Below are 23,190 nucleotides of genomic sequence, written 5' to 3'. Positions count from 1 at the left end.
TGATACATTTTCATGTCTAAATTTCATTAAATTACACCGCTGCATTTTGAATGAAAAATACCCATGAGACTAGAAACGCAGAAATCTACTACTGGAATACATTTTGCAGCTAAACCAATATTTTTATTTTACAATATTTGAATCTTGTGCAAAGTCTGGTTCTGTGGTTAAATCGAAGAGCACCTAAAATGATGTTTAGGGTTTACTAGATACTTTACTAAATGATGTTTAGGGTATACTAGATACTTCTTAGTTCAGATCATATGGACATCCTTCAGACATTTTTAGTTGCCAAAAGACTGTAATGTAATGTAATGTATGACTAGCGTAAATAATGTAAAATGGTTCCCAAGTGGTTCATATTTCACTTCTTCAATAAAAGCATCCAACACTTATCACTCTCTTTCTCTTTGTTTTAATAAAAAGTAGATTTGAAAAGGAAAAAAATGGAGCAGACCTCCTGGAAATAAGAAACTACTACTGTCACCTGAGTATAGAATCCACACAATATACCCTGGCTAACAATTAGAAGTGGATGACCTGTAATCACAGTGAAGAGGAGAGACAATTTGGTCTTCCCATATTTAAATAGTGCATGCTTTTAAAACAAACTTAGTTTGGTGTTCAGTGCATGTTAATTAAATATTGCAAAGGAAAAATAACCTTTATTTCCACCCTCCAAAATAATCACAAAGCTAGAAAAGAATAAAAACAATACAGAATCCATTGTACCACTGCTATACCAAAGTGCTATATGATAATACTGAACATACCTTGGATGCCAATGTTTAACTGGAACGCTGGATCTCTCATAGCAAGTAAAGTCATGGCTGCTTCAGTACTTCCATCACTAATCCCTGAAAAATGTTTACCAAACAAAAGCCACCAAAATCAAATTTTGTTTCTCTAATACACCCAAACTGCTTATGCTTGTCTTAAAAATGACTAGTTGCTTTTGGATCATCCTAGGTATTAACACATGCATCATTCAGCATCCCTCATTTACAAACCATGAAAGTGGTTTCAAAGTTCTTGTTTTACAGTGCAATCTGATATGCTTTCTACTCAGAAGTAAGTATCGTTGTTTTCAATGCAGCTTACTCCCAGGTAAGTGTCTATAGCAGCATTTGCCAACCTGGTGGCCTCCAAATGTTTCTCGTCAGAACCCAGCCAGCAAGGCTGGTCTGTGGGACTGCAGCCCTAGTAGTTATTTCTTTCTTTAGTGAATGAGAGACTTGAGGATCTCATCTTTTAAAAACTTTTTTTTTTTTTGTAAATTCCATTATTAATAAAATTCACAAATTTTACTTGGTCTGAATGGTACATTTATTTATGTATAGTTTTTTTACCCTTCACTTAATTCAAAGCAAGGCTGCCAGTGGCCTATATCAATCAATAATAAATTCCTGCTAGAAGACACGACCCAAAAGGAAAAGGAGGAAAATCAAACTCATAAGAATTTCATAACCACAAGCTTCTTTAAGTGGCTATTCAGTTGTTCAGCGTCAACAACTTGGACCATTTACCTGCTTTCTTTTCTTGATCTTCTTGTGCAGCCACCTTAGATAAAAAGAAACGCAAGTTAACAACTGTAGTTCTGAATCCCTCCCCCCCCCCCAATTAAATTAAATTAAATTCTACAGACCAGCTTTTTCACTTAGCATGGATAGTGACAATAACAGCTTGGCTGGAATATCATAAGCCACATTTTGTCATAAATCATGAAGTTGGTCCCCTATTGCCACATGGTTCCACACTCTCCACACAACTCAAACCAACCATATTTTTGGCTTGTTGTGTTGTTCAAATCTGGATCATGGTTTGCTTGTTTCAAACAAACCATGCATGAGGTTCATTTAATGTTTATTTCATGTTTCATGTATTTCATGTTTGTTTAAATGAACCTGGTGCATGGTTTGTTTGAAACACGCAAACCATGATCCATATTCAAGTGACATGATCAGCCATACTATGGCTCATCTGAGCCACATGGACACTTTGTGGGGAAGCAGGAACAGACAAGCCACACCAGGAGAAAGAGCAAACAAGGCCTACATCAGCACAAACAACAAGGCTCCACATTCCTACAGGTTTGCCTGTTATCACGCCATACTGGAATGGTGTGCTACATGCATTGTCTGAAAAGATGAATATACTGCTAAAAATAACTCAGCTCCTTAATCAGTATTGCCACTTCCTAAAACATTTGCTTCTCATCTTGCTTAAGGGAGTGGGTCTTATTAAAGTGGCATCACAAAAATGTAATATCTTTGCTAGCCTTGCTCCCTATTTGTGCAAATTATACGTTAACTGTCCTAAAGTAACAAGAACTGAATTATGCTAGAGAAAATAAGTTTTAAATACATTTAAGGATATTGCATAAAGAGAGAAATCAAAATACTTACATTTTGTGAGGAATACAATCCTTTGTCTGTCTGAATTACAGGCTGAGCATCTACATTCAGTTCATGAGACAGAAATGGCTCATCCGCAACATTCTCATATATCTCAAGCTGTTGGGCAGGGAAGCATACCAATTCAGTTTAGCAGTTCCCCAAAACCAAACACATTCTGAAAAGGGATCTAAGAAATGTGTGCATTGTAACTGCTTTCTGCAGACTAAAATATAACGGAAGTGATTGCATGATATATTTTCAGATGCAGTGGGGGTGCTATATGTTTTACAATTCTCAAAAAGCAATTCTTCCTAAAATAGGCATAAGCAAAAGCTCAATGGGACTTAAGTATGCATGCACTCTTAGGAATAGGAATATGTAGATGAACAATTGCTAATGGGAGAGGGGGCCACGGAAGGAATGGACAGATAACATCAATGAAATGTTGAAGAAATAACTTTCTTAAAAACAAGTCATCAGATTGCCAGTAAGGTAACACATGGGAAAGAATTCCATGTCACAGACTATGACTGCGGCCAAAAAACTAAAGTCATGGCAAGCAATTGGCCCCATATTGTATAATGTAGACCATCTTTGTCATGGCAAAATGATCCATCAACTCTTCTCCATTAGCTGTTCTTTCATACTTGACAATAAAATGTCTAAGACCTTCTATTTTCTACTTTAGCTTAAAGGATGCTGAGCAGCTATCTGTAAGTATGGCCAATCAGAGACACACACTGAACTGGCACATCTGCAGTCATCCCTTTACAGCAGGCATGATGCAATTATAGCTTTCCAGATGTTATGCGACTGTAAATCCCATAATTCCTGACCACTGGCCATGCTGGCTGGGCCATATGGGTGTTGGGGTCCAACATTTGGAGGGGCACTGGTTCCTCACCCCCACTTTACAGGTGTTTCAGTCATACCTCTTCCATTGTTTCCTCAATCTGAACAGGAACTGGATTTGGAGATCGAAGCCCTTTAGGAACAAACACTGGAGCTTTGTTTACTTCCTCTGGTGAAAAGCATTCAACTTCATAGTCTGGCTCAAAGTCATCCCCATCATCATCATCATCATCATCCTCTTGCTGAGAAGAAGCTCTAAGAGTCACCAGGTTAACCTTTGAATTCCCATATTCCTTTTTAGCATTCTTGCGAAGGACTGGTTTTGAACTTCTGCCTCTACCAACATTTGGTTTCCCCTTTTGGTAGTGTTTCCCCTTTTCACTTAGGTCATTCTCACATTCGGAAGTGAAAGACGTTATTGATCCACTTATGTTTTTCCTCTGTTTCACTGTCCTTCCCACTTGTTTTCTAAGTATAAAAAGAAATTTTGTTAAGAAGAGTTCATTGTAAAGGGTGGAAAAGCCAGGGTGCATATTTATGTTTCTTCTGTGATGAAAAAAGATGACAATCAACTCTTTTTTAAAAAGATACAAAACTTTTGCTAACATGTTTGTCATTAGGGGCCTGCATTTACATTATCAATATGGACTAAATGTTCGAGGTTTACTTATTCATAGAAACATTTATGCCCCACGTTTCCATTTAAAACAGGCATCCCAAAACCCGGTCCTCCAGATGCCTTGGGACTACAATTCCCATCATCCCTGACCACTGGTCCTGTTAGCTATGCATGATGGGAGTTGTAGTCCCAAAACATCTGGAGGGCTGAGTTTGGGGGTGCCTGATTTAAAGAATAGTGTTCAAAGAGTAACATTACCCTTTTATTCTTTCAGAAGCTCTCTCCTGAGCAGAATGGGCCTTAGAAGTTTCTTTCTTGATTTGACTTCCACTCCAAGGGGAATCACATTTTCCAGAGTGCCCGTGTCCTGTTGGGGACATCGTCTCAATACTATCTATATGATTTCTTTGTCTTGATTCAGAAGATGACGCGGAATTGTGCTGGAAACAATACAAAATTGTGCCAAATTTAATACGTTAAACTCTTCTGTGTCCTTTCAGATCTCCTACCCCTCCTTTCACATCCAGCTTTAAACAAAAGCAGCAGACAACCAGCTTCTTTAACATTCATGTAAAACAGAAATAATTTTCAGTTTTATCTAAAAATGTTGAAATAATTGTCTTTCTTTTAAAAATGTCTCATTTATTATCTAAATTATATCCTGCCTTTCCACACTGACACTGAAGGTGGCTGTTTTAACAGCTACAGGGGAAAAAGCCAGGTTATACTAGTTGATTTATATCTGCAGTCCATTACTAATTTTGGTAATGAAGTGGATAGTGTGCTAGGTCCGCAGAGTGACCTCCTTTTAAACTGCAGTTAAGCTTAACTGTGGTTTAATAGGTGAACACCAGGCCAGTGAGGCTACCACTTTAAGAAAACTAATTAATGAGAAAGAAATGGAGAGAGAATGCTACAAAATCTTAATTTTGTGTATCTTATTGCCAAAGGAGCCTTAAAAAAGAAAGCGGGAGGCAATCTCAAGGACTTTGAACCTGAGTATAGGATCTGCTAAAAACAAAACACATACACCTTGGGGATTTCCTGGCTTCTCCTTCCTGATGCAGCTCTATGTGTTCCCTGAAAACCCCTCCAAAGGGTTCACTGTGACACAGGCCACTGCATCTGGTGGGTGGGGAGGGAAGGGAATCCCTTTGCATGACTGGGTGCTTTCCACTCATCCTAGGATTTCATTGCTGTTCCCATGCTGCTGCAGGTGATTTCAGACAGCATAAAAGCAGTTCAATAACCAGCTTGTTTATGAAAATCCAATATCGTCAAAACCATTTAAATCAAAACATGATTTAGAATTCTGATCAGGGCTCACCATTAATGTGGGTGTTTTCCCAGATTTGCTGTCACTTGGGGTTGCGTTGCTTTGTGTATCGCTTCCAGTTTTCTCTTTGGTGCTGACTTCTTTTGAAGAGGCTTTTTTCTTTTTAGCTGCTTGGGCTAGGTTTGGTTTCGGCTTCTGAAGAGGACCCCTCAACAGCTGTGTGGATGTTATGCTTTTTGAAAGACTCCCTTCATGAGCACAAGAGATATCACTGACCAAAAAGAAAAAGTAACAGCAAAACAATTAGATCATTCCTGTGTTTAGTTATTCCTGAAAATGTGTGTGTGTGTGTGTTTTCGTATATCTACCTTTTATTTTCTAGAGTCTAAACCATATTAATATTTTTTCCTTTAAAAACCCAGAACCAATCTTAGCTCCTCCACACGAACCCAATAAATTTGTGATAGTGAGAAAAACAAAATCCACCCCCACCCCTCTGGCAAGGTTATTTTCAGCTTGAAGATCACTGAAAGTTCTAATAGAAGAAGAAGAAGAGTTTGGATTTGATATCCCGCCTTTCACTCCCCTTCAGGAGTCTCAAAGCGGCTCACATTCTCCTTTCCCTTCCTCCCCCACAACAAACACTCTGTGAGGTGAGTGGGGCTGAGAGACTTCAGAGAAGTGTGACTGGCCCAAGGTCACCCAGCAGCTGCATGTGGAGGAGTGGAGACTCGAACCCGGTTCCCCAGATTACGAGTCTATCGCTCTTAACCACTACACCACACTGGCTCTCTAATAACGCTTGATATAAAGACTTGGGTTCTCAAAGAAACACTTAACTTATTGAAAACTATTTTACCTTTCTGGATGATCCAGACACTTTCCTTCAACATCTTTAGAAACAAACATTTCTTTTTGGTCTTTTGGAAGTTCGCATCCCTGTGGCTTCTCAGAACAATCAATTTTCTGCTGATCAATATACCTTTCGGGTGATGGGGCTTCACTGGATTCTGACACTTCTTTTTTTTCCAGATCACCCAGGGATGCCTGGACATTGACATTATCCTTGATTTTTTAGAACACATACGCTTGTCAGTTTACTAACAGAGCAAACATAACCCTAACAACATAGTGCTCACCCCCTTGATGTTGCTGGTCTCTAAGTCCCATCAGCCCCTACCAACACAGCCAATGATCAGAAATTATGGGAGCTGTAGTCTACCAACGTCTGCATGGCATCCCTGCTCAAAAGCTTCATCTGGATTGTGATCCAGAAGTTAGTGTGAACTGGAATTTCCCTGTAGAGTCTTAAGATGGTCGACTCTAAGAATTTTCTGTTTGACTTCTGCCTGAATTATCATTGCCATAGGAATTTAAGTTTGGCTTTTCTGGTTCATATAAACTTCATCCCACAGTAAATTTATGAGTCTTTAAGGCGACACAAGTAGATTCATTGTTCAAAAACAGAATTAATTTAAAATATACAACAGAAAAAGATATGCAGGGAAAACTCCAAAAGCCTTTGCAAGAAAAATGGTCAATTATCCAAGAATGTGGCCAGAACTATTTTGCTTCTGCGGCCCTTTCCCTAATGCAGACCCCTCTGCTCCCTCACCTGCCCAAAAATGAACCGGAAAAACAGCAGCATCTCCCACAATGTTGGGACAGGTAAAGCTGTGCTTAAATGAAAGAAAACTAAAGTGTGTGGCTAACCTCTGAAGGCGGGTGCAGATCACTTTCCTTGGTCATCTCTGTTTTTTCTATGTCTCCCTCAACTGGAGCAGTAATGCTCTCCAACACGGGGTCTTCTTTCTTGTCATTCATTCTTCCAAGGTTCGGCCTGGCTCTCTGGAATCGACCTCTCACCAGCTGAGCTGGTTTGATAGTACATGGCTTATTCTCTTGGGAAGTTGGTTTTTCCCTATCCCACAAAAGGAGAAAATGTTACTGAAGTGATTGAACAGGCCCAGGAACCAAGGGAGTGCTGTTTGTGGCAAAAGCCAAACAGGAGAGAGGGGAAGAGACTTCAATCCTTTCACCATCTACAGCTACTCCCCCCCCCCCCCCCGCTTGCTAGGCTTGCACATGCTGAGCCTCTCACCATTAGGCAAGCCAGCCTCAGCAGCTGAGAGAAGCAGTAGTCTTGTGACCTCTGCATCTGCAGCCAAGCTATATCTCCTGGCTGCAGCACCAGCTACAAAGCCAGCGCTACAATTGTTTTAACTGTTTTCAATTGCTGTTGTTTACAGTTTTACTGAGGAAGGGAAGATGGCTCCACCCTAAAGTTTAGCTTAGAAATATTTTAATTAATAAATTCACAGATTTTCCCACTTGACCAACTGCTTCTCTCTCAGTGGCAGTTCTAGCACAAGAAAGAGCAAACTTAACCAGAGGAAGTAAAGTAACTGCCTAAGAGCTGAATGGCTACATTCAGACCTAATACATTCAGACCTTCTACAAAGAAGCAGGAGAGGAAATCTGACTCTGTGGTTTGCAACAGTTGCCATTTCCCGAATTCGGACCTAGGAAACTGCAGTTGGAAAGAAAGTGTATTGGGGTTCTGCCAGAGCTGTCCCCCATGCTAGCTGCGTGCTTGCCTCAAGTCAATACTCTCCACACCTGAGAAAAACAGTTGCAGCTAGAACAGAAAGGAGGGTGTGGAATCGTCCAAAGTGTGTGGGAGGATAAATGGTCATTCAAACATGCTTGGATAGCCTTGGGTGACGAGGGAGCAGATGGGAGACTGTAGGAAGCAGATACAGGCTTTAGCAGCTGCCCAAGCAAGGAAGGAAGCAGAAATCCTTCAGCTCCAGAAATCCCAAAGCGAGCGCACACAAGAAAAGGGAAAGGTGGAACTCTAACCTAGGACTCCCTTTCCCCGCCCCCCCCGCCCCCCCTTAAGGAGGGCCTGTTTTGCTTTTTTCTTATCACTGTGTGCCCTCTAGTGGCTACTGGTGGGAGTGCACTAACCCAAAGCTCTCCTACAGCTAAAAGATGGTTTAATTAGAGAACCTTTGCCTATGCTGTGTCACAGCAGAACCCCCATTTGTTTTTCCTCTTGCTGTATTATCAAAACCTGAGCATCACCAGCTTGAGGGCATAAGAAGAGTTATCTGCATTGGGGCCCCAGCAGAGAAGAACTGCACTCTTAAAAATATGGAGGAGTCATGCACACATAATAAAGGGAGTTTGGGACAAGCTAACAAGAAGAACACACACCTGGGATATTGATCTGAAATATTCTGAGAAGTACTGGGTGCTTGAGGGTCTTCCTGAATCACTTTCTCCATGTCTACCAATCTGTTCTCCAAGCCTTCAGCAGGTAATTTTTTTCTGTCACTCTTTAACTGAGGCTGGCAATAAGAAGCAATATCGAACATCAAAAGGTGGAACCATTTTAGCAAAGATGGTCTCAACTTTACACTGCATTTGCAAAAATATAGAAACAAAATCTCTCTTGAATTTGAAATGTCTTTACTACTAAAGAAAGTCTGGCCCTTTTCTTAACTTACTACTGCAGGGAGAGTTCTGGAAGGTCCATGTTTCTGCAGTTCTGATTTCTCAGTTCCAGCTGCTGCTGCTGCTTCATTTCCTAGAGATGGTGTTTCTTTCCTTCCAACTGCCCTTCCTATGTTAGGTTTCGGTCTCTGGAATCTGCCTCTGGGAAAAGGTGTTGGCTGAACAGTGCTCTGTTTGCTGGAGGGGAGACCCAAAGCAGCACATATGGCAGTTAAAATCATTCTCATCAGATACATCACCACTGATACACACATGTAACAAAACTACAACCATAGGTTAAATAATTTATCCCATGTTTCACAGATTAATGGTAACTAGTGTACTTCTCAAATATGTAACAGAAAAACAAGTGCAATAAAACCTGCATTTGGTACTTCCACAAGGCTGAGGGAGAGACTTGCCATCATTGCCCTTCCCAACATATGCCTTTTGTGGCTGTCAGCTTTGGACAAAGTTCATTGTGGAAAAGCGGCACATAAGTAAACTCAATCAACCAATCGAAATAATTTTCTTTTCAGTTCATCAGTAAATTTAATTATGTGGTGTTATCTTGCTTTCATCTTCAGTAATCACACATTCATTGCTTTCCCAAGGATTCCCTAGTTAACTACGGCTTAGATGAAGGGAACCCTGTTCCCTGCCTACACTGCTGCAGCACCTGTTCCACCTCTGAACAGTTACTCCTGAAGACCAGGAAATCCCCAAAATGGTACTGCATTGATCTGTTAGAGGGAATAAACCAATCCGTGGCAAGGCTGCTTGGGTGTTCCTGGCCCCAAAGCAAGACAGATAAACCTGTTCTGGCAATAGCTCCATCACAGAAGGATGGAAAACAAGGTTTAATTTTGGATATTTTTATTGCATCTCATTTTCAGTTAAGGAAAATCTGTTATCTCCAACATCTATCAACATATCAAATGAACAGATTTTTTTCAACCTATGTTTCAAATCAGCAGACCTGTAAAGGGGGGGGGGGAGTGGATTACCAACTGATAAAGCTTTTTAAAAGATGATAGATCCTTACCCAACTGTAATCTTTTCTTGGATATCTGGGGATGACAAAACTTCATTTGGATCACTACTTTTGAAGTCAGAATGGCTTGGGAGAGACAAGTGGGTCTCATTTGTTGCAGCTGCTTCTTGAGTATCTGCAGAGTTCCCCTCTGACAAAAGTGGCGATGGCAGGATTACACATGCTATAGTTTCCTAAAATATATTATCAGAATGTTCAATACCTGGTGCAAAATGCATGCAGTTAAATTATAAAGTTCAAGGAAAAACACACACACAAATCAGGCAGGGAATCCAAGACTACCAACAGCTTGTTCTATTATAACATACAAGGTAATATTTTTCAGATCTTGTACAGGGAAGCAATGCAACATCAGCTAGGGAGAAAGTGGCATTAAAACAGCTGAACTGTTCTACTAACTCTCAGTCATTTTAAGAATCTGATATTCACTTAAGCTTTGTAAACAGTCCATGCAGTTTACTACAAGCCTGTCCCTATGTGACTTTAAAAAACAACAACCCCAAATTAAGAAAGTCATCTTAATGTCTTTGTTAAAACATGGACATCCTTCACAAAGAAATGCTTCACGCTTGAGTTTCAAGAATGATTTGGCATACAATGCCAGGAACTCCTGGGTTTTTTTAAGGAAAAAATAGTGACACTGTGCTCCTGAAATTAAACTGCAAGTATCTCATATATGGCCTAAGGTCAACAAGTGATCTCATAGGAAACAACATGCAAACTGTCTGTCAATACACCATTTGTCCCACACAGGGCTTTCTACAAATCTCACTATTGAGTGTAATTTAATGTTTAATGTTTTATTGTGATGAGAGTGAATTCATAGGTACTTTCAGGAGCAAATGATACAGCAACCTGAAGCTATTAAATTATCAAGAACAAAGTACCAGCATAAAAATAAGTCTTACATCCAGGTTAGAGGACTTGCTGCCTTCACTCCTTGTATTTTCTCTAGAGTCAGTCTTATGTTCATTTATAAGCATTTCCTTTTCTGCTTGCATTAATTCCTCTGTTTCTGCCGCCTTTTCTGTGTTCTCCTTTAGACTTTTCAAAGATGGCTCTACTTCAGCAGAATTTTCTTTTTCTTGTACAAAACTGGAATCTCTGTTGGATAAAAAAAGTCAACAGGACTTCTATAACTTCTAAGTAAGCAAGAAAGGATGTGTGATTTTGTTTTCCTTTTTAAAATCTCAGGAGCAATGAAAAAACTAATCAACACAGTGTTGCCCAATACAACACCACAACCCACATGAATATGTGCTTACTTACACTCTTTGCACATGTTTCAATTACTAAGGACATTTCCCATAATGATCATGCAGGCAACAGATGTTCTCACTCATACCCCAATAAATAATGTTGCCGCCTGCTTGTGGGGCGGCGAGGGAGAGGGTGATGGCAGTCAGAGGGCAGAGGGACTCTCAGATCCTGCTCAAGGAACAAAATTGACAAGTGAGCAAGGGAGGCACAGGTAGGTGGGCAGGAAGGGGAAACACAGAGCACCCCACACACGATGGCTCTGGCAGCCAGAAAGAAGAAAGCCAAGAAGGATGAGTGGGTGGAGGCAGCGAGACACTCACAGCAGTCATGCAAGTTGTTTTCACCGCTCTCCAGCTCTCTGCCATTCTTTTCACACCATTTTGGCACTATTTTTTATTTTGTGGCAACGCACGTGAACACGGTTGAACCCGAGTGGAATGTGCGTTGGGGGCGGGGGGAGTGTCTGCACAATGTATTTGCCACAAACATACACATATGTCAGTACGCATTCTTTTCCATTAAGAAGATGGCATTGTGCCCTTTATTCTTTACCTTCAAAATAAGAAACCTTACCTGGTAGCAAGATCCTTCACATCCTCCACTTTATCACTTGACAGAAACACATTTTTAAATTCATGGCTCTCACATTCGAAGAGGGTCTTTACAGGAGATTGGATTGTGTGTGCCAAAAGCACTTTCTCACCACTGGCAACAGCTTTGTCTTCTAAGACATCACAGTGGGGAATGTCAGCTTCATAACTAGCTGCCTCCTAGGAAACAAATTAAACTTCTCTGAAACATCCAACATGTAAGAGTTCATCAAGAAAATAATCTGAAGACATTCAGCTAGTGTATACTTAGACAAGAACACAGTGTTCTTTTAAGCCTTTAGCCTGCATTAACTTAAGAAATTAATACCAATATAAAAGGAAATAAGTTAAAAATAATAGTTACAAAAAAAAGGTTACACTGGTACTGGGGGTGTCAAAATTGCTAATGTACTAGACTGCTTTGGTATGATAAAGCAGTAAGTTTTCACACTGCTTAGGATTCTTCTGTGCATGAAGTCAATGCAATTCAAAAGTGTGCTGCCCTTTCTTACTAATACAGTTAGCACAACAAAACATATGTTTTGAATTATTGAGGATTACATCTGGAAAAAAGAAGGCAAGCTTTAACTTGGGTACCAAAATCAATATGTGCACATGTTATTTTCTGGACCAGATTACATCTTATATAAGCAAAATAATGCTGTGCTCTTGAATGTTTTCAAATATAGGCCCCAGTCCCAAAAACATAAAAAAAAATTTACGTTGTCTGCTAAAGTAGGGATAGAATGCCCTGTGCACCTACAGTGTACATCTTTTACATCAGCAGGAAGCCCATTTTCCAGAATTCTGAATTAAAGATCTAGACTGCCTGCAACTTCCTCACATGTAATTTGTGCGCATTCAGCTTTATGCATGTGGCTAAAAAAAATTAAAGGGGGAGGAAAGGGCGTGGGGTTCCAGGAAAAATATAATATGGAAAGATTTTGAGTACTTAGATGTGATCTTACCGTCTATATTAAGAAAATGAGTGCTCTGGCACCTTTTAGACTAACTGGTTTATAAGAAACATAAATGTTTACTGGCTGGAATCTAATTCATCTAAAATGTCAAGTGCTCACATAATGTTTTATGTACAGTAGCAAGCGGGCTGTGGGACTTACTGTGGTAACAGTTAGGAGTTCATGGCTGTTATATTCAGCTTGTATCCGAATCTTCTCAGATGATTCAATGGCTGCATCAGTTGCCTTTTCTTCTTCTGCCTCCGTGTTTCTTGCTGGCTCTTCTGGCTTTCTAGCAACCCTTCCTAAATTTGGCTTGGGCCTCTGTATTCGTCCCCTTGCTAATGGCGCAGGTTTCAAGACAACCTGCTTGCTGCTTTCTTGTGATTTCTTACTAGTCCTGAAAGAACAATGATTTCAGGGAGGAAAAGAATTAGGGGGTATTAAACATTGCAAAGATCCTTCATTTCATAATGTAATTGAACCTGGTTGTTATTTGAACCAATTACAGGTGCCACTTCGAATTTTAGAAGCTTGTCACCATGGAGGATCAACTCTCCCCCTATGAATAAGCCAAAGGTATATCATCACCATAATCATCATCATCATCAACAACAACAACAACAGTATATAAACAGGCATAGTTGTATAATAAAAACAGGACTGGTGTACCAGCTGTGGCTTTATCCACAGAAAGCAGACATTGCCTCTGTAATACACGCCTTTCTTACCTCCAAGCTGGATTGCTGTAATGCGCTCTACACTAGTCTGCCCTTAAAGACTGTCTGGAAACTTCAGGTGGTACAGGTGGTACAGAAAGCAGTAGTAAGAAAAGTTATGAGAACTAAGTGTTCCAATAATCTCACACCTATTCTGAGCCAACTACAGTGGCTGCCTATTAATTTCTAGGCCCAATCCAAGGTGCTGGTTTTGGTCTTTAAAGTATGACATGGTTTGAGACCAGCTTATCTGAATCTGCTTAATTCTCTGATACTGTTTTTAACTTCTGCTGCTATTATGTTTTACTCGTATTGTGTTTTGTAGAACAATTTTACAGTTTGTAATATGTTGTGAGCAACCTGCTGTGGGGTAACTCTAACGGTCAGCCTATAAATTATAGAATTATAGAATTATAGAAACATACTTACAGAGATTCAGTATCTAAAACTTGGCAATCTTTTTCTGCAGTCTCCTCTGTGACGATACCGAGTGCATCATGCTGGTCATTGCTCTGAGGAATAGGCATAAAAACAAGTGGAGTATACATTTTTAAAATAATAGTAGTTAATGTTAGTTAATAAAGTAGCAGAAACCTGCTATAGAAAACAACTAACATAATCCTTTACATGGAGTTAAAAATCACTAATAATAATAATAATAATGGAGAGTTATTTTCCTAATTTCCCAAATTGCAAGAGCAGGGTAAGGGGAGATTTTTTTTTTCAAATTAATTTTTATTCAAATTTCCAATAACCATTCCGTTTATAATTAAACATCCAATTTGACTTATACATTCTTTTAGACTTCCATCAGCCTATCTGACAATTTTCATATTTATCACAACTTCTCACATTTCCTAAATTTATGTTGCACTTTAACAATCCTTATTTTATCTTCTCTTTTAAGTGACATTCCAGTCTATTTTTTCACAGAGCTTCTTGGAATCCAACAAGCGTTATTTCCTGATCACACACAGTTTTCATATACTCTGTAAATTTGTTCCAGTCCTCAGGGTAAGGGGAGAATTAAATCTAACATAGAGGATACCTTTCCTACTGTTTCATCAGCCTCTGGCTTTTCAGGCTTTTCCCGGAGAGGTGCTTCTTTTCTGCTGGACACTTTCAATATATTAGGTTTAGGTTTCTGCCAACGGCCTCTCACTACAGGACCTTTTTGAGTGTTTCTGGAAACACACAGAGAGAAAAAAATTATAATCCCAACACTCTTTAGGCAAAACCTGCAAATAATTTATAAAAACAATTATTTATACTCTCCAAAACAGAGATGGAAAACCTGCGGCCCTCCAGATTTTGTAGGACTACAACTCCCATCGGCGCCAGTCAGCAAAGCCAATGCTCAGGGATGATGGGAGCTATAGTCCAACAACATTGGGGATGGGACCAGATTCCCCATCCCTTCCCTAAAATGTCCAAGTGATTTCAAATGCAAAAAAATCCAAAAAGAAATTGTGAAAAGTTCTGTTTTTAGTTTCCACTCATTACAACAGTTATGCCTAATGCTCCTGTTACTGTTAAATTTTAGTACTATTTGACTCATCTCTAAAAAGGATAGATTTGGTTCCGTATCAAAGCAAGACTTTCCTCCAAAATGTCACCTCTTCTTCTATCCCAAAGAAACACAAATCAGTGTAAGCTGCTTAACTCCTAATAGTTCCTACTGTGTCTGATTAGGAGATGACATTCTGTAGGCACCATTAGGAGCTGCTTCCTTCACCACACCTGAATATAGTAAGTGGTGAAGTGATGCACACTGTAAGCCATATTTTTCAGTCTTTCTACTTTACATATACTTACTGGGATTCACTTGCCACATCATTGCTTGCTCTGTCAGTTTGCTCTATGCTAGGTTCAGTTATGTTAGCAGTTGTATCTTGCACAGAACTCTAAATGAAAGAGACATAAAGAACTTAGATAAGAGTTATTATCATTATGCTGTCTATTATTGTGCTTTGTATTACGTTTTTATTATTATGCTCCATAAAAGTATCCTTAATGCTGTCCATCACCCTGGGATCTTTTGATAAAATGCAGTATACAAACTGAAACAACAACAGGGGTGTGTGCAACAATGCAGCCAATCCCCTGAGCCCTCTTAAAAACAGGATTGGGTTGTGAAATTAAAATAACTTCCATTGCACAGAAGAGAGAATAAAAGCTTGTATTAATTTAAAATTATTTAGTCCCATACCTTTTCTGCAGCAACCAGCACCTCTGAAAGAGAAATCTTGCCCTCGGATGTGGCATTAACTGGAAGTTCTTTTTCTTCTGAAGGTTCTGATTCAAGTCTCTGTAGCTGTCCTTTCACTGTGGTCTTTTCAATAGCTGCTCTATCCGTTTCCCTGAAGTTAAATTGAATATATTTATTTTTTCCAACAAACACAATCTAGTCCATCACCAACTGTCTCAGTTAACATAATTTATTATGGGATGTAGAAGTGGTGGTGCCATCTATTATATTTTCCTGCCAGTCACTTCCTGCTGAAGCCCCCTGTCTCCCAAAAGCCACTTCTGAGTTTAACAGGAGTTTCCAGAAAGGCATGCAATGCAACCTAGAAATTTTCTGCAGGATGGAGAAATTGGTAAAAATCTAAGACTTGCCACTCAAACAATACTCATACCTTTGGATTCAAACTATGTATTTCAATCTTGCACAACAGAGGATCTACTACTATAAACATTAAGAAACAGTAATAGGAACATACAAAGAGCCCTGCTGGATCAGACCAAAGGCCGATCTACTCTCACATCTTGTTGTCACAGGGGTCAACCAAATCTCTATGGGAAACCTCCAAGCAAGACCTGAGCACAACTGCACTCTTGTCACTTGTGAATTCCAGCAACAGGTATTCACAAGGTCTATAAAGTCTCTGTGACAAAGCCTTTGTGATCTTGTTAGTTCACTGACCAAAAGGAACATTATATTCCAATGCCACACCTTTGTAGGAAGGTGAATAGGTTCCATTCCTATGTGCTTACCTGGAAGTAAGCCCCATTGAACTCAATAAGACTTACTTCTGAATCTACATACATAGGATTGCACTCTAGAAAAGCAAATATGAAATTAAAAAGACAGATTCCTTTAGGCAAATAGACCTCACACCCGTCATATATTTTCCACCTCTTTTCTGTTATTTTATTCACTTCAAATGGTAGTGAGTTTTCTTTTCTAAAATCTCCAGACCAACTTTACCAAGCCCATGTAATAAATTAAAAGCAAGGCTGAGAACCAGGAATAGGAGTTATGAGATCATAGACATGACCCTCCTTCCTACTTTATCCATAGAGAGATCACCTGAACTCCAAACTTGTTTGAAAGCCTCCCCCACCCCCAAATCAGGTTATAGAATTAGTTTCATTATATGTGGGGAAATAGGAATCACATTCAATTATTTTACTCACATAAGCTCATCATTACTTGGAAAGTCTGTATTTTCATCTGGTTGATCTAACTCTGCTACTTCATTCTGCAAGGAAATCAGAACAGTTAGTATGATCTTATGGTCCTGGCTTCTTTAATGATTAAGGGAGAGGCTATGCCAGGGAGCAAGAACCTCTACCCACTAAGCTGACTTCTCTACAAAACAGAAGTGAAGACTGATGAGAATTTCATGTGTGTGTCATGGTTGAAAGTGGGGGAACCCCACATATTGTTCTCTCACTCTCTGGGGGGAAATTGAACTAAAGTAGAATTTCAGTCAGCTCCCAAGCACACCACCTTCAGCTCCTTAGAAGATAAAGGTGGTATATAAATGTAATATATAAATACATAAATATAATAATAGTGATGATGATGTGTCAGAAGCTTTTACAGCTTGTGCATACGAAGCAAAAATCTTTGCAGACTGCTGTGCATCTCCCCCACTGAACAAATAGCAGGCACTCTCCGGGTGGACATGAATGTTTTCCCCATGTGGGTTGATGACTGCTTAATCCTTTCCTCCTCACCTAAGTCATCTCTTAGAATTGCCTACTCTGCCAGGCTGCTTTTCTCCCCAAGGGAAACAGGTTCTAGTTTATTTGTTTTTCCTCAAGGGAAAAAGGCATTTGAGACGAAGGCAATTTTAAGTGGGCAAATAACTGGGAAGAAGAAAAAGAAGGCTGAAACAGTTCCTCACCCAGCTGGTCCTCCGCTCATTCTGAGTTGTTTTACCCAAAAGAACAAATCCAGAACAAAGAAATGGGAAACGATCAGTGAGCTCCCAGAATATCTGGTATGAGTCCTTGTCCAAATAAGCTATCAGAGGTGATAACACCCCCTTATCTGGTAGCCGGCCTGCAAATGCAGGCACAATGTCATCAACGCACTACCTCCCCCACCCTGTTCTGTACCTAATAGCCCATATCCAAAAGCAATATCCGTATGCAGGAATCTATGCCGAATCAGAACAGAAACCGTAAGTGTGGCATTCAGTGCCTTCTTGTGGGTTTTATTTTTATGAGTTGTTTCTTTGAAATAGGAAGTAGGCTAGAAACACGTGTAAATATTGTTTACCTTCGTTGCACTGTTTTCTTCAACACCTTCTTTATTTGTTTTGAGAGACATCTGAGACTCTGAAGGCTGCCCAACATGGTGCTCAGAACTCGCATCTGAATCGCCTGCTTCTCCAGAATCAATGTCTAGGAATTCATTACCTTTCTGAATACTGGAAAAGTAAGAAGAATATGAAGAAAGCATTAATGATTTTCCTACTCTACCCCATAGGCTCATGGCAGATTCTTGTCTCTTACTTTTGTCTTTCAGCAGCTGTGCTAACTGAGATAGAGGCTTGCTCAAAGTGATTGATAAACGAAAAGAGGACTGCACTATAACGTCCTATCAAAGAACCCCCTCCAATACTCAAACTTTGTATCTGAAGGCAAAATTCAGCATTGTACAAGCACACTTCTGCTCACACAATAGGCCTTCCAATTCTCTTCCCCCTGCAACCTTTCAGAGCAGATGTGGGGCTGCATGGGGCAGGGGACTACAGGTGGGGGGAAAGAAGATGAAGCCACATTGTTCAAGCAGAAGACCGCTGCTCACACACAGATAGGAAGTAAAAAGAAGTTCACAGCACTCTGCAGTTATTCAATATTTGCCTATGAGATTCTATAGAGGTGTGCTATCTTTCTCCCAGCCCAAAGAGAAAGCAAGTTATGACATTTGTTTTGAATGCTCCTATGCACCCTCCAAACAAAAAAAATGTTTGTTTCTGTATATAAAAGACTCAACAGCTCCATATAAAGAAAATTAAGGCAGATTTGTCAGCCACATCTGAGTGGCAAATGAAATGGGCTCTATGTAATACAGCAATGCAGGGAACCTTTAGGAGACTTTTGGAAAGGAAGTAATAAAGATGTTATATTTATACTTTGTACCAAGGCTTGTTCATATAATTCTGCAAAGAGAATATATCTTATTACCCAGATAAAGTTGAACCAAGGTCTCCCTCTGTCTCTTCATCCACCTGTGGGTCTTCTTCAACAGATGGAAGAGTTTTGGCAGGTGTTTCTTCATCAGGGACTTCCAGCTCCTCACCAATTTCTTCTGCGCCATTTATCTCCACATTAGATGATAGATTTTTTCCTGACAATATATTGTTGAACATTATATGTCCACTGAAGCAATTACCACTCAAACACACTTCTAAAAGACAGAGCCTCTGGTTGCTTCCACATTAACTTTTTTCTTTGAAATTACTATCCAGATGGCAATTTTCAAAAGCTCTACATTTCAGTATTTTCTGTGTTTCATTCCCATTTTCTCAAATTGATCTTTGGTCATTTCCTCCCCACCCACCCCAAAGTAAATTTCAGTTACACCACTGGTCTATTTGTTATGGGCAGGCAGGATGATTTTGAATAACTAATATACTTTTAATTAAAGCTTCTTCCTACCAGATCCAGTTAATTCTATTGCACTCTATTCAGTGGATCTGATGAAGAGCATTTAATTTACTGGTTTCCTTTACTGGAAGGACTCTAGTGTGAAAGAAGTGCAACTTCCTAAAGTGATCTGTGATTTTCCACTGTCACAAAGCATTAATCATGTATTTAAGTTAACAGGAAGGAAAAATAAAATTACACAATGTCCTCCCTAACCCAGCCATTCTAATGCCAGTCAGTATATGGAGTTTATTTAACGGTAAGCTGAATCTTTCATTATTTCTTATAATTATTAATATGGCACTTTAACTATGGCAACAGTTGCTGAAAATACTTAATGGAATAAATGACATAAAAATTAATGAAACATAAATTAACAAAATAACTTCAAGTGGATATATTCTTGTGACTATGGCAACAATTCATCATAAACCATTATAAAACTCGCTTTTCATAATTGACCCTGAAATAAAGAACAATGATGTGCAATTGCACAGCCTACAAATCTTTGGGAATACAACACATATTGTATCCAACTACTTGCAGGTGCACATCAAGCCATTTTGTTACATACAGGTTTTAAAGTAGTCTCAAATTCAATATGAAAATCATCTCTATTTATGCTGTACACTTGTCATTAAGATGAAGTAAATGAGCTTCAGTTGAGTGATTATTAAATCTGGTTATGTTACTAAGGCTGTTTTATCTTGTAATAAATAGTTTAGCGTCTGGAATAAGATTAGCAAAATCAGCACACATGCACACTGTGACATAGTAGCAACAATTTATAGATTCTTACTTTTCTTTCTAGTTTTTTCTCCCTCAGCCACTTCTGCAGAAATAGTTCTTTCGTCAGGAAGATTCTCTGCCTCCTGTTCAGAATCTTTTTTCTTCCTTTTCCTCTTCTTTTTCACCATCACTGATTCAGTAACTGTCTGCCCGTCTGCCTGTTCCAAAATGCTAGGAGATTCTTCGTTCTCTTTTTCGGCTGTGCCAGCATCCACTTCCATTTCTGCATCAGAAATTCTGGCATTCTGCGGATCATCCTGACCATGGTTTGCTTGTCCATTGACAACTTTAGCTATCAAAGTATACAATGTAAATATACCTACAGCAAGACAATTCTCAACAAGGAAGCTAAAAAAAAATACCAAAAAGCTTTTTTTCAAAATCCCAAGAACAAAAATAGAATTCTACTTCCTCCATATAAGACTATTCAACATATTCTGCTTTCCCTTCCATCAGTCCTCCTTCCCACCACCCCCAAAGACGGTTTTAGCTGTGAGGAAAAGTCTTAATTCCACACACACGCCAATATTATATAAAAATAAGAGAAATGCAACATAGCAGAATGGGACCTCTCCTTCTCTGCAGCAAATCTATCCAACCAACCAAATCTGTCCCAGAGCATGAAGTCTATATGGAGAAGGAGAAGCCAAAGTTTTTTTCTGCCGGCAGATGGGCACCATTAGATATCACCCAATGTGACTATGCATGTGACATATTCCAATCAAAACTATTCAAGATGGTAATATTAATTTAAAATAAAAACCCAAGTATAAGACAGAACAAGCCCTAAACCTGTCAAAACAGTGAAAGAAATCAAAACAAAACTAATTCTAGCATTGAAAAAAGCAACAATCAAACATGCATTATGTGAAATGCCTGTAAGGCAAAGTGTTTTTGCAGCCTTCATTGCCAATCAAGCCTTTGGAAAGGCTTTCTAGAGTGCAGTACTGTCTACACCAGGGGTTGGCAAACTAAGGCCCGGGGGCTGGATCAGGCCCAATTGCCTTCAGGATCCAGCTCATGGGCTGTCCGTGGATCAGCGTGGGGATTCTGTTCATTCAGGCTGCACCATATTTTTTTCTGCAACATTCCATTCCCCCTCCCTCCCTCCCTCACACACATCACGGCGGCACCTCCTCCTGGTTTCTCTCCGCCCTGCCTAGAGGAGCAAGGGGGCTGGGCTGAGCTGGCTGGGTGCCATTTTAAGCAGCCCCTCTCCGGAGCCAGCCCTTTTGTGCTGCTCATCTTCCTCAGCTGTCGCCGCCCTGGTGCTCCTGTGGGCCAAAGAGCAGAGCGAATGAACTCCCTCTGCCTACCCATGAGAAGCAGCTGTGGCGGTGGCAGTGGTAGTGGCGGCAGCAGCAGCCCCTGGGAAGGTAAGCGCAGCGGCTGGGGGGTGGGAAGGAGGACTACTTTCCCCCCTCGCCTCTTCTTCTAGCTCCCCCCCTCCCCCGGTGATGCTTCTCCAGCCTGCCACAGGTCTGAGGGAGCGGCCTGCAGCTAAAAAAAATTGCCAACCCCTGGTCTACACTGACAAATCTAACATTCCACACAGAAGGAATGCAAAACAGTGGGTCCATCAGATCTTAGAAGAGAAGTTTAATAATAAATAGGATTTACTTTTACTCCTTAATACATTTAAGTACTTAGAAATACCTTTTCGCTTTTTCTTGAGTGTTTTTTTCTCACTGGGATTTTTTTCTTTTTGATGCTGACATTTAGCATCCTTATCCTTTTTTCTCTTTTCATTTTCCAGGACCTTCTCAAGGAGTTTTGTAAAGAAATCAAAGTCAAATGGCGTTTTTTCTTCTGTAAAAAAAGGGAGATGATTATTTTATGTACAAACATTCCAGCTAAAAATAATAATTTTGTCTTGAGCTTCTGTTGTCCTGAAAGGATTTGTCACTGAAAGTTCATGCAACTATAAATTAGTATTTTAAAATACATGTAGTCCTGATGCTACTTAATACCAAGAAAAAGCATAATATTTACTGAATATCAAGAACCATTAAACGAGATCTAACAGAGCGATGAAACAGACCCTTTACTCAAAATGTTTATCTCCTGTTAAAAGGTACAGTTATGGAATTTTAGTTTAGTTTTGCTAGAGTGCACACACCATTTCCCCCAAATGAAAAAAATGATTAAACATGTGGTAATACTTACTGAATGCTTTATCTATTCGCCATCCATTGGCCTTTTCTTCACGTTTAAATTTATTCTGAAAACAGAAAGTTATGCTATATAAGCCATTCTCAGATCATCAGCTGACACAGAAGCAAACTCAATTGAAATGATCTGTGCAAATGTTTAACAGAACAGCATAAAATGATAGATCCACAACCAGATGATCACTTCTCAATTGATTTTGGGTGGTTTTCATTGCTTACCTTAATCTCTGTTCTTGCTCTGTGAGGAAAAAGCTGACTGATCATCGAGAAGTCAGTTCCTACCATACTTATAGCTAAGAAGAACATATCTGTTTCTGTAAGAGAGAGAAAAACAGTTTAGCCATTTTTTACTAAGCAATTTTGGTATATCAGTTTTAATCTCATGATCAATAAATGTACACATTCAGCTAAATACCAAAGCATCTCCCTTTAGCTGCATATTTTGAAATGGATAATATTTCATACTAACATTAGCTACTGTATTGTACTGCGCATTTTAATAAGGGTTGCATAGCTTTACAATTCAGTGAAACACAGTTCTGTTTTTCAGGTGTTCTCATTGAAAAGGATTTTAAGCTATTCACTCCAAATGGAGCCTTAAAAAGTGAGCTATTAACACTAATCTTCCTCTGGCAGCAATGAATAATTAGTTTAAAGCACACCAAGTTTAAAGCACACCGATAAACACTGTCAATTAGCAATCAGCTATTTTTAACTCTGTACAGTACAGTAGATCTAGAGTAGGGGTAACTAACCTGATGCCCTCCAGTTGTTGTTGGGCTACAACTCCCAACATCCCTCACTAATGGTTATGCTGGCTGGGGCTAATGGGAGCTACAGTCCAACAATGTATATGGACACCACTGTGGCTGCCCATGATAATAGAAACAGAACATGAGAATTACTTGAAATTATATGGATACAGGAGTATACATAATCATTTGATCGCTACTGCCAGATTTGCACAGAAAGTCAAAGGCACTGTAACTCTTTGCATCAGTAAATGCCACTAAGACTTACTCTTGCAATTAACTTGCATGCATGCACACACACCATGGATTGTAAAAAAATACAAATTATGTTACATGATGTAACTCTCAGTTTGCATTTCTTAATGCAGA

General features: G+C 39.5%; 1 protein-coding gene across 3 annotated transcripts in view; it reads right to left on the bottom strand.

The window, feature by feature from the left end:
- BDP1 (BDP1 general transcription factor IIIB subunit) overlaps nt 1–23,190 on the bottom strand; it is a 46,042-nt gene that overhangs the window by 14,860 nt on the left and 7,992 nt on the right. For 2 of the 3 annotated variants that reach the window (XM_083703074.1, XM_083703075.1), the window contains exons 7-31: nt 22,289–22,383; nt 22,065–22,119; nt 21,555–21,707; nt 19,909–20,190; nt 18,648–18,810; nt 17,737–17,887; nt 16,644–16,708; nt 15,433–15,583; nt 15,039–15,127; nt 14,272–14,407; nt 13,653–13,735; nt 12,667–12,904; nt 11,529–11,725; nt 10,604–10,799; nt 9,687–9,868; nt 8,656–8,839; nt 8,363–8,496; nt 6,857–7,064; nt 6,003–6,208; nt 5,195–5,414; nt 4,126–4,307; nt 3,329–3,716; nt 2,406–2,513; nt 1,527–1,560; nt 774–857 (exon numbers count right to left, since the gene is read on the bottom strand). In XM_083703074.1, the coding sequence (XP_083559200.1) occupies nt 774–857; nt 1,527–1,560; nt 2,406–2,513; nt 3,329–3,716; nt 4,126–4,307; nt 5,195–5,414; nt 6,003–6,208; nt 6,857–7,064; nt 8,363–8,496; nt 8,656–8,839; nt 9,687–9,868; nt 10,604–10,799; nt 11,529–11,725; nt 12,667–12,904; nt 13,653–13,735; nt 14,272–14,407; nt 15,039–15,127; nt 15,433–15,583; nt 16,644–16,708; nt 17,737–17,887; nt 18,648–18,810; nt 19,909–20,190; nt 21,555–21,707; nt 22,065–22,119; nt 22,289–22,383 (3,984 nt within the window). The remainder of the gene's footprint in view (nt 1–773; nt 858–1,526; nt 1,561–2,405; nt 2,514–3,328; nt 3,717–4,125; nt 4,308–5,194; nt 5,415–6,002; nt 6,209–6,856; nt 7,065–8,362; nt 8,497–8,655; nt 8,840–9,686; nt 9,869–10,603; nt 10,800–11,528; nt 11,726–12,666; nt 12,905–13,652; nt 13,736–14,271; nt 14,408–15,038; nt 15,128–15,432; nt 15,584–16,643; nt 16,709–17,736; nt 17,888–18,647; nt 18,811–19,908; nt 20,191–21,554; nt 21,708–22,064; nt 22,120–22,288; nt 22,384–23,190) is intronic. The other variant, XM_083703076.1, reaches the window with a different exon arrangement.

This window comes from Podarcis gaigeae, assembly GCF_964106915.1.
Source record: "Podarcis gaigeae genome assembly, chromosome: 11".
Lineage (NCBI taxonomy): Eukaryota > Metazoa > Chordata > Lepidosauria > Squamata > Lacertidae > Podarcis > Podarcis gaigeae.
The sequence above is the reverse complement of the archived record's forward strand: the minus strand, read 5'-3'. Positions and strand labels throughout refer to the sequence as shown.